This window comes from Triticum aestivum, chromosome 2D (assembly GCF_018294505.1).
Source record: "Triticum aestivum cultivar Chinese Spring chromosome 2D, IWGSC CS RefSeq v2.1, whole genome shotgun sequence".
Taxonomy (NCBI): domain Eukaryota; kingdom Viridiplantae; phylum Streptophyta; class Magnoliopsida; order Poales; family Poaceae; genus Triticum; species Triticum aestivum.
In genome coordinates, this window is record NC_057799.1 from 442318449 (window position 1) to 442332232 (window position 13784).

General features: G+C 50.5%; 1 protein-coding gene across 1 annotated transcript; it reads right to left on the reverse strand.

The window, feature by feature from the left end:
• Nucleotides 1–6967: 6967 nt before the first annotated feature.
• LOC123049541 (transcription initiation factor IIB-like) lies at nt 6968–7324 on the reverse strand. Its single transcript, XM_044472443.1, has one exon. It carries the CDS (start codon nt 7322–7324, stop codon nt 6968–6970), a length of 357 nt encoding a protein of 118 aa, XP_044328378.1.
• Nucleotides 7325–13784: the final 6460 nt, after the last annotated feature.

The following is a 13784-nucleotide window of genomic DNA, read 5'->3' on the forward strand; positions in this document are numbered from 1 at the left end:
ATGCTCTGCGACCAGGCCATTGGTCCTTTACCGCCAGAGGTCGTCAAACCACTCCCAAGCTGCGGCCGAATTACGAGGCCACGATGCTCCGCCACGCCCGTGCGGGGCCGCCTCCGTCACAGCGGCGGCGCTCGCACTCCTGGCCATCCTCGCCGTCGCGCTCGGTAGCAGGCCAGCAGCTGTGGACGATTAACTCTCACCCAGATCGAGAAAGAATTAGAAGTTGGGCCTAATTTGTTAGTATTTTTCCCAAATAATTATAAGTTGGGCTAACTGGGCCAAAAATTTCTCAGCCGTTAGATGAGATTATACTAGTCTTATTTGGGGAGTAGTAAAAGGTACCGTAGAAGTTGCCCATTTTTATTAGGGTAGCTTGTAATGTTGGGAGTCGGCTTCGTCGTCACAGGGCGGAGCCAAGGCTAGCCAGCCGGGTGCACATGACACCCCCTAGGAAAAATTTCTTTGTAATATTATCATTATTTTCACCACATATACACCCCATAAATTTGTCTTTTATCTATTATAGTACCCTCTGTGCACCCTGATTTCAAATGGTCTAGCTCCGCCACTGTTTGTCGTGCCTCCTAAGCTGGGAGGTAATTTCGGTGTACATGTCTTCTAGGGAGATCACAATGTTCTGGTCCGTTGATGATTATGAACGCATCTGCTAGACGAAAATGAAGTTCACGTTCAAAGAAACTGAACCAGTGAATCGAGCAACCACTGGAGACAGAATAAGACAGCATGCGACAATCGATTGAAGGCTGATCCAAACATCAGGATTCATTGTCTGGATGGCTGTCTCAAACCGTTTCCTATTTTGAGTTGTAATACGAGTCTATCTAAACTTAGTGGCGACTGCGGTTGCGTTAATCGGTTTTATGTTTGATCTTTCTAAACTTTAGTTTGCTTTTGCTTTTCTTCTCGGTTGATACCTTTTTTGGTATTAGCTAGAGAAACTATTTGTTCTGTTACCCTTTGGTACCGGAAGCCGGCTCCTTTTTTACCATAAAAAAAGAAACAGAACCTGAACAATCCTTGTAGGTGTAGATTGTTTCAACTTGGAGACCGGAATGAAGTTTCACACACGATGAGCAATGCGTTCATCTCGCAGATGGATGTGCAGGGATTGTCCAGACTCCAGAGTCGTTCTCGGGATTTCGTTGGATGATCGTGTTTTCCTCTTGCTTCTGATCAATCAGACAGTACTTAGCATGTGATTGGTTTCTACTGTAAGTGCCGATTTGTTCTTTGCTACCTGAAAGCATTTCCTTTCACCCACGACATTGTCACACTATATCGGAGTACTAACCAGCAAAATACAGAGACGAAACGAAATAGTAGTGTAATAAGGAAAATGCTAGCGCGCCTCCAGAGGATCGATCCTCCGGGTGAGCTAGCGACGACCGAACAGGCCCACCTACACAGCGTACAGGAAAAAAGGAAAACGTGTTTGCAGCAGGTCCCACCACGTTCCCCTACCTCCTCCTTCCTCACGCGAGTACGCGACTCGTCTCAACCTACATTCCCATCGCCATCTGACCGCCGCTGAAGGAGGAGCTCCGGCCCGTCCCATGGAGGAGCCCGCCCCGCGCTGTGCCGCCCATTATATTTTTTTGCATATTATATTGTATAATTTTGTATTGCATGGAAATTTTATTTGCTACATTTGATATGCTGGTTTGCATTATAGGAGTCTCGCCGGAGTACCTCGCCGAAATATTTTGCCATGATGCTTATATTAGCACAATATTTTTGCTACAATCGGTTTATATTTTTGCTATAACTATTCATCTGATTTGCATCATAAAAGTCACCGGAGGACTTTGACGGATTTTTTTGCTACGATGATATATTAGTACAATTTTTTTGATCCAACGTCTCCGCGAGGTCTCTTTCGCCGGATTTTTTTTGCTACGATATTTCATTAGTACAATTTTTTTTTGCTCCGACCTCTCCGGCAAGGTCAGATAGAGAGGTCGGAGGATCGGCTGGCCGGATCCTTTGAAGGACGGCTAGCTAGTCCTTTCCTAGTAATAATACCTTAATTCATCACTGCCCAGGAGTTCCGAGTTATTAAGTAGCCAAACAAGTAGGAATACGCAGTACTGAACTGACGAATGACTGTTCTAATCAGTACAGTTCGCATAAATACAGAGCAATCCGACAAGAAAGACGTGTAGATAGGCCAAGAATCGTGTAGTTTCGGACGAACTGCGAAATTGGCGGGAGGGGAGAGCAAGAAAGAGGCCATGGCGGCACGTCCGATCCGATCAGCCAAAGAGCAGCTCGGCATGCGGGCGCAGTTTCCTGCACACCATGTAGATGGTCATGTCGGAGACTCCGGTGGCCGCTGCCACGTCCTTGCCGGGCTTCCAGGCGCCGGCGCGCTCCAGGGTCAGGCAGGCAATGGCGGCCGCCACGGACCCCGGGCTGTGCGGCACGTCGAGGGCGCCCTCCTCGAGCCGCCGCGCCGCCTCCAGAGCCACCGTCTCCTCCGCCTCTGCCAGCCCGATATACGCGCTGAAGCGGCGCAGGAAGCTGGAGACGCTCACCATGCCGATGCATGTCAGCTGCCCGGCCTCTTCGAGCTGGCTCCTGATGTGCGATACCAGCCTGGCGATCTCCTTCATCGACTTCGGGCCGCCGTCTCCCGCTGCCGCCAGGGCCAGCTCCCTCAGAGACCGCGCCGAGTCCTCGTTGTGGCACGCGGTGGAGAGGCAGGCAGCGTAGACCAGCGGGGCGTTGCTTCGGAACTTGGACCGGCCCGGGCCATGCGGCCACGCACTGGCCTCCTCCATCTTCCGGAAAACCTCCTTGCCACGCTCACCTACCGCGGCCGGGAGACCGAGCCGAGCCGCCATGCCGGAGATGGCCGCCTCGAACCCCTCGTCCCCGTCTGACGGGGGTTGCGAGCCCGGCCAGAGCCGGTCCACCATGCTGGAGACTGCAGTGCCGGACCACTCGACCCCGTCAGAGCCTGGGACAAGCCGGTCTGCCCTGCCGGCTGCCTCCTCCTCCCCGAGCCGCCTCTTGATGTGCGCGACCAGTGTGGCAATATCCTTCGGCGAGGCCGCGCCGCCGTCCGCGGCTGCTGCCCGGGCCAGCTCCCTCGGCGACAGCGCCGAGCCGTCTGTGCTGCACGCGATCGAGAGGCAGGCCGCGTAGGCCAGCCCCTTGCTGAGGTCCTTGGTCCAGCCCCTGCCGTAATGCCACGCGTTGGCCCTCTCCATCCTCCTGAACACCTCCTTGGCACGCTCCCCCACGGCGGCGGCGAGCCCGAGCCTAGCCGTCATGCCGGAGATGGCCGCCTCGAACACCTCGACCCCGCTGTTCATGCCCGGCGCGATCCGGTGCGCCATGGTAGAGATTGCCGCGTCGGACCCCTCCGCCCCGTCCGACGATGGATGCGAGCCTAGCACGAGCCGGTACGGCATGCCGGAGACTGCCGCAGCGGACCCCTCGGCCCCGTCCGACGGTGGGTGCGAGCCCGGCACGACCCGGTGCGCCATGCCGGAGAGAGCCGCGTCGGACCCCTCGGCCCCGTGCGAGCCCGGCCCGCCCCCCTGCCCTAGCTCTTGCCCGACGCGCGCCGCCGGCACGGGAGGATCCGTGCGCTGCTTCTTGCGGACGTTGAGCTCGATTGCGAGGAAGGATTGGCCCAGGATGCGCTCGCACTCGCTGCACCTAAGGTAGTCGAGGCAGACGCAGCCGACCACCGCCGCCGCCGGGGCGCGCCCGCCAGCCGGGTAGTACAAGCTGTAAAGCAATTCGCGGTCGGCGGCGCGCACGGCAGCTAGCATCCTGGTTTCCATTGGGTGGCTCTGCCAGCGAGCGGCGCAGATGGTGGGACGGCGGGGGGTTGCCGGCTTGGGGTGCCTGTAGCCTATGCCCTATGGTGATGGTGTGGACACTGGGAAGCTTCCCCTTCCTGCCACGGCACGTGCAGAAGCCTAGCTGCTGCTCTGTTGATGACAATCTTTTTCACACAAATTCGGGTACTGCATTACTGTTTGATTATAACTAGAAAACCCTCCGAAAATATAAAGGAAATTGCAGTTTTCACCACTCTCTCTACATGTTTTTGCAAGGATCATCACATCTACAACTTTTCTGCAGTTTTTCACCACCTTTACGTCTAATCCGTTGCATATTTCACTAGTTATTTACTGATACATGACTAAGCTCGGTTGATAGAAAACTAATATTAGATCCCGCATTATGCACACAATTTATAAATCATTAAAATTTGAGAAAATGTATATCCATAAAAAAATGACTTTTGTGTGTGCGTGCACTGTACACTGTAATAGACCCATTTTATTAGAAGTGCCGATGCTTACTTAGAACTGGTCTTTGCAAAACAAATAATCATGTCAGACTAATAAACTATAAGAATATAATTGCCAGTCAAAATATAATACATCTATGCTTTACAAGTTATAATGGCTTAATTTTGATTCAATGACTATAAATTATGCTAAAGAAACATATCCGACGAACCGTACATAGATAAACTTTTACATTAAGTGAACCCGAAATAGTGTAGCATGTTTAAGTAGCCATTGATATGCACAAAAATTAGATGGATTAATTGAGCTAAGCGGTGGATTAACGAAAAAACTAGTGAAATGTGCAATATATTTGATGTAGAGATGGTGAAAACCGCAAAAAATAAAGTTGTAGAGGTGGTGATCCTTGCAAAAGCATGTAGAGAGGGTGGTGGAAACCACAATTTACTCAAAAATATACGATGACTATTTGGAGACACAAGTAGAGTGAGAAAATGACAAAAAGAACACCATATTTGTGACGGGCTTGACAAAAAGCACCATCTTCGGACTTTTTAATGCATAGATACCTCTTTTGAGGCACGGTTGTGACATATAGCACTGATTTTGCCAATTAGGCATCTTAAAACGTCTTCTGATAGCCGGGGCTCACGGTCGGAGTGTCAAATAAGGAACCATATTTTAGAAGTAGTGTCAAATAAGGAACTCTCTCTAGTACTCGTGTCAAAAACCAGTTGGACTTGCAAGTTCAACTTTTTTTTTTGATTGGTAGAAACAAAAGGAGAAAATTCTAGTCACGGATCTCAATGCAAACCTGGAGGGCCTAGATATGGTATTCACATGCCTGGGCGCTGATAATTATTATGCAATATACTACAAAGCTCAATCACTTTAATTTCTTTTGATACTTCGACATTAATCGAAGAGGCGAGTCATAGTGATATTGCACACTAATTGTAAACTCACATCCAACGAATAAGCAAAAAATATTGAAGGAGGCAAAAAAACTTTGCATCTATCTATTACAGTTAAGAAAGAGTTTAAGAGAATTACAAGGAGCAAGAGGGGCTCCGCAAACAAGAAGGATTGTTGGCGGTGCGGATTTTTTTCCGGAATACCCGAGCGTTCCTCTCATTCCAAATTACCCAACTTGTTAGCATAGTGAGAGAGGCCATTGCCTTACGATCTTTGGGGTGGAGGGGTTTGACATGGCAATCCACCAATCCTTGATCGAGAGGTTGTTTGTCCAATCGACGGTTTGGGTTGCTCCTCCAATTGATCAACAACTTCAAGTATAAGGTTGTTATTAATATATGCTCCTTGTCGAAAAAGTATAAGGTTGTTCATGAGGGCGGTACTCTGGCGGCAAATCTGTGATATCTGGCACATAGTGTACGTGTTAGTAGATCCGATGTTCTCTCCGCTACCATGCTTATTATTTTCTGTTCTTGCCAACATTTTAATCTATCAAAACATGGAATTCAAATTACCGAACAACAAATAAGAAGCATCATTCCTAAGAGCGTGAACCTCAAATAGGACATGCGCGCACGTTCATTCCAAATAAATTTGCCTTCCCGTCAACTCCACTGGATTTGATGGATCATTTGATTAATCAGGACGAACCTTATCAGTCCCTAGCGCATGTTGACGAATTAGCTCAACATATGCTAGCTCAGTCTGAATGTGGCGGAGATGTGTACGTCGATGATCGATGTCCTTGTATTTGAGTGTCTTGATAACACGAATGTTCACTGTATATGTAGAGAGACTCAAAAATATACGATGACTCTTTGGAGACACAAGTAGAGTGAGAAAATGACAAAAAAAACACCATATTTGTGACGAGCTTGACAAAAACCATCATCTTCGGAGTTTTTAATGCATAAATACCTACTTTGAGGCACAGTTGTAACATATAGCATTGGTTTTGTAACTTAGGCATCTTAAATCGTCTTCTTAAACCGTCTTCCGATAGCCGGGACTCACGGTCGGAGTGTCAAATAAAGAACCATATTTTAGAAGTAGTGTCAAATAAGAAACTCTCTCTAGTACTCGTGTAAAAAACCTAGTCGAACTTGCAAGTTTTCTCTCCAACGCCCAGCCAACCTTGTCTTTCACCCCCTCAACGCAAGTGCACCCCCTGACCGGGTCAAGCAGGGCGGACAATTCCCTTATTTCTACTTGCCCAAACGAACGGCAAAAGGTCAAATTTAGTCCATCATCGGCGAGCACCTCCACCACGGTGCTCTCTTGTTGCCGACAACAGCGGTATAAGGCCAGGAAAACCACCTTAAGTGGACATGTTCCCAGCCAAACATCAGCCCAAAAACTGATTCTCCTGCCATTGCCCAAGGAGTAACAAGACCCAGCTTAAATCATCGCTCTTTGCCCAGGAGTTCCAAGTTAACTAGTCAAAGTAGGAACACGCAGTAGACGAATGAACGTCCTGAACTTCTGATCAGTAGTAGTACGTGCTAGTATAGTAGACATAAATACGATGGAATCAGACAACAAAGACGTACATACAGTGGCCAAGTCTTGTGTAGTGTACGTCCTTCAGCTTCAGCCGCGTAGATGGTCATCTGGGAGAGGCCGGTGGACGGGATCGATCAGTACCAAATTGCCAGGAAGAAGAGACCATGGCGGCAAGCCTGCAAGTACGTCCTTTAGCTTCAGCCGAAGAGCCGGTCGTGGTGCGGGCGCAGTTTCCTGCACACCGCGTAGATGGTCATCTGGGAGAGGCCGGTGGCCGCCGCCACGTCTTTCACGGACGTCACGGAGCCGGCGCGCTCGAGGACTAGAAAGACGACGGCGGCTGCGAGGGAATCCGCGTTGTGCGGTACGCCCAGCGCGCCCTCCTCCAGCCGCCGGGCCGCCTCCAGCGCCGCCGCCTCCTCCGCTTTCCCCAGCCCGACCAGCGCGCCGAACCGGCGCAGGTAGCTCGAGACGCCCACCACGCCGGTCCCGGCCTCCTCCTCCCCGAGCCGCTTCTTGATGTGCGCCACCAACCTGGCGATTTCCTTCCTCATGGCCGCGCCACCGTCCGCCGCTACCTCCCGGGCCAGCTCCCTCAGCGTTAGCGCCTAGCCGTCTGCGCGACACGCGATCGAGAGGCAGGCCGCGTAGGCCAGCGGCCCCCTGCTCCGGCCCAGGCTGCGCGGCCACGCCTTGGCGTCGTCCATCTTCTTGAACACCTCCTTGGCCCGCTCCCCGATGGTGGCCGCCAGCCCGAGCCGAGCCGCCATGTCGGAGATGGCCTCCTCGAACCCTTTGATCCCGTGCGACGGTGTAGGGTGCGAGACCGGGCCGAGCCGGACCGCCATGCTGGAGATTGCCGCGTCGGACCCCCTGACCCCGTCCGACGGTTGGTCCGAGCCCGGGACAAGCCGGTCCGCCATGCCGGCTGCCACGTCAGAACTCTCCACCCCGTCCGATGGTAGGTGCGAGCCCGGCACGAGCTGCTCCGACGACATGCCGGAGACTGCCGTGCGCGACCCTTCGGCCACGTGCCCGATCTGGAGTTGGACGCGCGCCGCCGGGATAGAAGTATGATCTATGCGCTGCTTCTTGAGAACGGCGAGCTCGATGGCGAGGAAGGAGTCGCCGAGGATGCACTCGCACTCGCGGCAACTGAGGTAGTCGAGACAGACGCAATCCACCGCCGCCGCCGTCGGGGCACGACCGCCGGCCGGGAAGTACAAGCTGTACAGCATGTCCTCGTTGGCGGCACGGACCTCTGCTAGCATGGGTTCCATTGCTAGGCGCAGACGGCCGTGGTTGCTGCTGTACTCTGTAGGGATATCTATGTCCGTGAAGCTGCGTCCCGCTATCGGTCGTCTGGGCCGTGGTTGTTCGGTCCTCGGTTAATATGCCCACCCCATCTGATCACGATCGTATGATGTGGACACTGGGCCGTTCCTTTACGACCCATGACGCCACGCCACGTGCTCAAGGCTGCTCTGTTGATGACAACTATCTTTTCACATATTTGGGTTCTGTACTATTGTATGGCCATGGCCAGAAACCCTCCAAAGGTGCACGATGATGACTCTTGTGTGGACATATAATAAGTACTCCATTCGATCCAAAATAAGTGTCGCCCACTTAATACAAAGTTTATACTAGCTTAGTATAAAATTTGAGACAGTTACTATGGATCGGAGGGAGTAATAAACAATAATGGATGCGGCTTTTTGTAGCTTAAGCTACATTTAGGTCGTTTTTTTGGAAAATTTAAAAACTACATTTGAAAGTTTCAAAAAATAAGGAAACATGTACCTAGATGTTGGCAATAATTTATTCTATGGCATGCAAAAATCGCAACTCGAAATTATTTATATTTTAGGCTGTACAATAATAACAAAAGTCTTGATCTAAACTACTCCGAATTATGTTTGAAACCTCCGAATTATGTTTGATTTGTCATTTTTTGCATGGCCCCAAATACTAGGTGTTTCGAGTTAAGATTTTTCACGTTTGTAGAGTACATTATTATCAAATCTAGAAATGATTTTCATAATTTTCAAAATCAGGCCGGGAGCTCGATTGGTAGGCATCTCCTAAATGACCTTCCCCACCTCCTCCTCCGTGAGATTTTGTAAACTTTGACTCATGTCTTTTAGAGAGGGAAATCGTGTGTAAATGCATATGATTAGTCCAATGAAGAACCTATTTCTTAGTCTTAGGGTTGCACATGCGTGCACCACTAAGACACATAATAGCAAAATTAGAGCAAAACATAATAGCAGATGTTTTTTTTGGTTTAACTCAGAAAATTGTTAGATTCGTCATTTTGGTGTGGCCAAAACATAAAGTTTTTTGAGATGAAATTTTACACGTCGGAAGGGTACGTTGTTACCAACATCTAAATTTTATGGAATCATGGACTCATATATAGTGCCACCATGCTGAACACATGCAGTCGACGGCTGTCTACGTGTAGACCTGACGGTTGCATGCAGGTCTCCAAAACAAAAAACGTCTATTGCATCCTTCCAACCCAAATCATATCAGACGATAAAGCACCAAAGCACGAACCCCCCAAAAAAATGCAATCTACGGACGAGCCTACACATTGAAGTTGATTCAACTTACCATGAAATATGATCAATTTGGGACACAATACCAGGATCATGAAAAGGTTTTATATTTATTATATATTTTATTTTGACAACTCAGAAAATGTATCAAGTTATTTTAAAAAAATCAGCGTCTAACCGAAGTTGCGAGGAAGGGCTTCGTGGCACGCACAAATTAGTACTGAAATTCCGCATGACTTAAAAGATATTCAACTAACCCATACCAACGTAGAAGCGTGCCTGTAAACTTTGCAATTTTCTTAGGCGAGTTTGATACATATTGATTAATTTCACAGAAGAATAATTGCTTATTAAAACTCATACTAAATTAATAAAAACTATAAGAACATCAACATATTGATCAATGCCAACGAAAAATTTACTATGTTGCTCCGTGACAACGCACGGGTATTCAACTAGTGTTAAAACGTTGACTCTTGTCTTTTAGAGAGGGAAATCGTGTGTAAACGCATATCATTATTCCAATGATGAAACTATTTCTTAGGGTGGCACATGCGTGTACCACTAAGACACATAATGGTAAAATTAGAGCAAAACATATGTTACATGATTTAAGCTGAATAAACCTAGAGAAAATAACTGTTCGTACTATTAACATGTTTAGGATAAAATTAACCTAGACACATTAGGGTTTGTGGCTATGACCAAACATACTTGTGCACGTTCCGTGCCGGGTACGGCGTACGGGGCGGAAGGAACTGCCCAGTATCCGCGCTGTACGATCGTGATCGGCTTCACGGCCAAGCCGGCAACCCCCGCCGTCCCACCATCTGCGCCGCTTGCTGCCGGCACCCAATGGAAGCCCGTACGCTAGCAGAGGTGCGCGCCGCCAACGAGGACATGTTGTACAGCTTGTACTTCCCGGCCGGCGGGCGCGCCCCTCCGGCGGCGGTGGTCGGCTGCGTCTGCCTCGACTACCTCAGGTGCAGCGAGTGCGAGCGCATCCTGGGCCAATCCTTCCACGCGATCGAGCACGCCGTCCTCGAGAAGCAGCGCACAGATCACGGGGTCGAGGGGTCCGACGCGGCAGTCTCCGGCATGTCGGACCGGCTCGTGCCGGGCTCGTACCCACCGTCGGACGAGGCAATCTCCAGCATGGCGGACCGGACCGCGCCGGGCTCGAACAGCAGAGTCGAGGGGTTCGAGGTAGCCATCTCCGGCATGGCGGCTCGGCTCGGGCTCGCCGCCGCCGTGGGGGAGCGTGCCAAGGAGATGTACAAAAAGATGGAGAGGGCCAAGGCGTGGCATTATGGCAGGGGCTGGACCAAGGACCGGAGCAAGGGCCCGCTGGCCTACGCGGCCTGCCTCTCGATCGCGTGCAGCACAGACGGCTCGGCGCTGTCGCTGAGGGAGCTGGCCAGGGCGGCAGCCGCGGACGGCGGCGCGGCCTCGCGGAAGGATATTGCCACGCTGATCGCACACATGAAGAGGCGGCTCGGGGAATTGGAGACATTGGACGCAGCCGGCATGGCTGACCGGCTTGTCCCAGGCTCTCACCCACCGTCGCACGAAGTCGAGGGGTTCGAAGCAGCCATCTCGGGCATGGTAGCACGGCTCGGGCTCCCGGCCGCCGTCGGGGAGCGTGGCAAGGAGGTTTTCCGGAAGATGGAGAAGGCCAGGGCGTGGCCGCATGGCCCGGGCCGGTCCAAGATCCGGAGCAACGCCCCGCTGGTCTACGCTGCCTGCCTGTCCATTGCGTGCCTCAACGAGGGGTCGGCGCGGTCGCTGAGGGAGCTGGCCCTGGCGGCAGCGGGGGACGGCGGCGCGGCGTCGAGGAAGGAGATTGCCAGGCTGGTGGCGCACATCAGGAGCCGGCTCGAAGACGTGACGGGCATCGGCATGGTGAGCGTCTCCAACTACCTACGCCGCTTCAGCGCGCTTCTCAGGCTGGGAGAGGCGGAGGAGGGGGTGGCGCTGGAGGCGGCACGGCGGCTGCACAACCCGGCGTCCGTGGCGGCCGCCATTGCCTGCCTGGCTCTCGAGCGCGCCGGCGCCCGGAAGCCCGCCAAGGACGTGGCAGCGGCCACCGGCGTCTCCAACATGACCATCTACGTGGTGTGCAGGAAGCTGCGCCCGCATGCCGACCTGCTCTTCGGCTGATCGGACGTACGTGTGCCGGTGCCGCCATGGTCTGTTGCTGGCAATTTGGTACTGAACTCGCCGTGTCCGAAACTACACAAGTCTTAGGCGACTATCTGCACGTCTTTGTTGTCTGATTCCATCGTATTTATGCTACCGCCTGTTATACTACTCAGTACTACTGATCAGAAGTTCAGAACGTTGATTCATCAGTCCAGTACTGCGTGTTGACTAGTAAACTTGGAACTCCTGGGTAAAGAGCGATGTTTTCTACATGAATTATTAGTAAACTCGTCTGTTTCAGAAGCTAAATATTGTCTGTTTCAGAAGCAAGAGGAAACAAGATCGCCCAACGAAATCCTGAGAACGACTCTGGACAATCCCTGGGGTACTGTATCAGATGCAATCATAATTATCAGCGGCCAAGAACATTGTGATCTTCCTAGCTAGCTAGAAGATATGCACAAGGAAATCACTTCCCAACAGAGAGGCACGGCAAAGCCGACTCCAACATTACCAGCTATCCTCCCAAAAAAACCTGAAGCATATATTACTCACAAGTCGCTAATCCAAGAACAGTCCAGCAATCTAACTACGCTGCTAGGAAAACGACGCTAGAGTTTTTCCTGTTTTTATTTCAGTTTTCTCTTTTTGTATGTTCTTTAGTTTTCCATGTTTTTAGGGAATAGATTAAGATATGAGCAACTTCATACATGTAAGTAGTTCGTAGTACAAAAAAGCAGAAAACGAACAAGCTATAATATGGTGCAGAATGGAAACACTCAAGGTTTTACTCAAAGTACACTACTACAAATCCCATTATCTCTCATGGTGAAATTAAGTAGCCGGCGGCCCCTCGGGTATTGTTCAAATAACCAACACTAGCGGCAGTGACCGACGGTTAGGTCCAACCTCACCGGTATGACTAGCAATTCCCGACAGTTTATTCCATTTACCGAGAGGGAAAAACCAGCTCCCAGCTATCCAATCAAATAACGGTTGCTACTAATTTTCGACGGTTGGGTGCCTTTCATAGCTGACAAGCAAATTTAATAGCCGACGGTCGGATATTTCAAGCAAGTAAGTCATCATATGAGCAAATAAGTCATCACCCTCAAGCTAGAACATATACACCAGGCGCGGCGAGAATGTCCTCGTATATATCTTCGACTGGACTAAGACACTTTGATTTCAATTACAACATAATTCAAACAAGTTTTGATTATTGTTCATACTATCTAGGGTTCATTGAATCACTAATTTTTTGCTGAAGATTTTGAGCCCTCAATGTGTACTGTCATGTTCATGAGATCATTCACAGTTAATAATGAATTGGCCATTTTTGTTGGTGGAAGGACTGGCCGTGAAAATAAAATGAGGGGACCAGGTATTATACCATTCTTCTTGCACAAAGGGCATAAAAAACTTTCTCAGTTAGTGTAGATACTTCGCAAAAAGAAATACATTTGCACCAAACATGGTTGTGAATGATCTCATGAACATGAGAGTACACATTGAGGGCTCGGCATCTTCAACCAAAAAACTCTGTGATTCAATGAACCCTGGAGTATGTCTTGGTAAAAAGAGGCGACGACGCTTCAAACCAGGATCAGTTCCAACAAAAATCAAACTTGAATTCCATTGAAATGGAAATCAAAGTGTCTTAGTCAGAGATATATGAGAGGACATGCTTACCGAGCTCGCTGCAGCAGTTTTTGCTTGATGGTGATGACTTATTTTGCTTAAATTATGTCCATGCACCGTAATTGGTCCACTTTTATTTCGAGAATGCTCCAAGGTGCTCCAAACTAAGGTTTGGGCTGATAATAAGTGCACCTTAGCTTGACATACCTTCGAAAAGATGGAGAGGGCCAAGGCGTGGCATTATGGCAGGGGCTGGACCAAGGACCGGAGCAAGGGCCCGCTGGCCTACGCGGCCTGCCTCTCGATCGCCTGCAGCACAGACGGCTCGGCGCTGTCGCTGAGGGAGCTGGCCACGCCCTCCCTCGCCCGCCGCCGCCGCCAGGAGGGTGTGCCTCTCCTCTCCTCTCCTCTCCTCGACAAGTAAAAGACTAAGTCGCACGCGCACCCCGCACGCGGTAAGTTCCACCCAACCTATATTTATAGCCACACGAAAAGGCGGCAGGCTCATATTTTGAATCTCCATCGGCGCCAGCCAATTTGCTGGTTTCACTCTCCCGCCCGTCCTATTTTCCATCCCACGGATTTAGATGCGGTGGAGGGCTTGGATGCGTACCAGTCCCACGGATTGCTGACGTGGACATGAAACAAACAAAACAAGACACCCCAT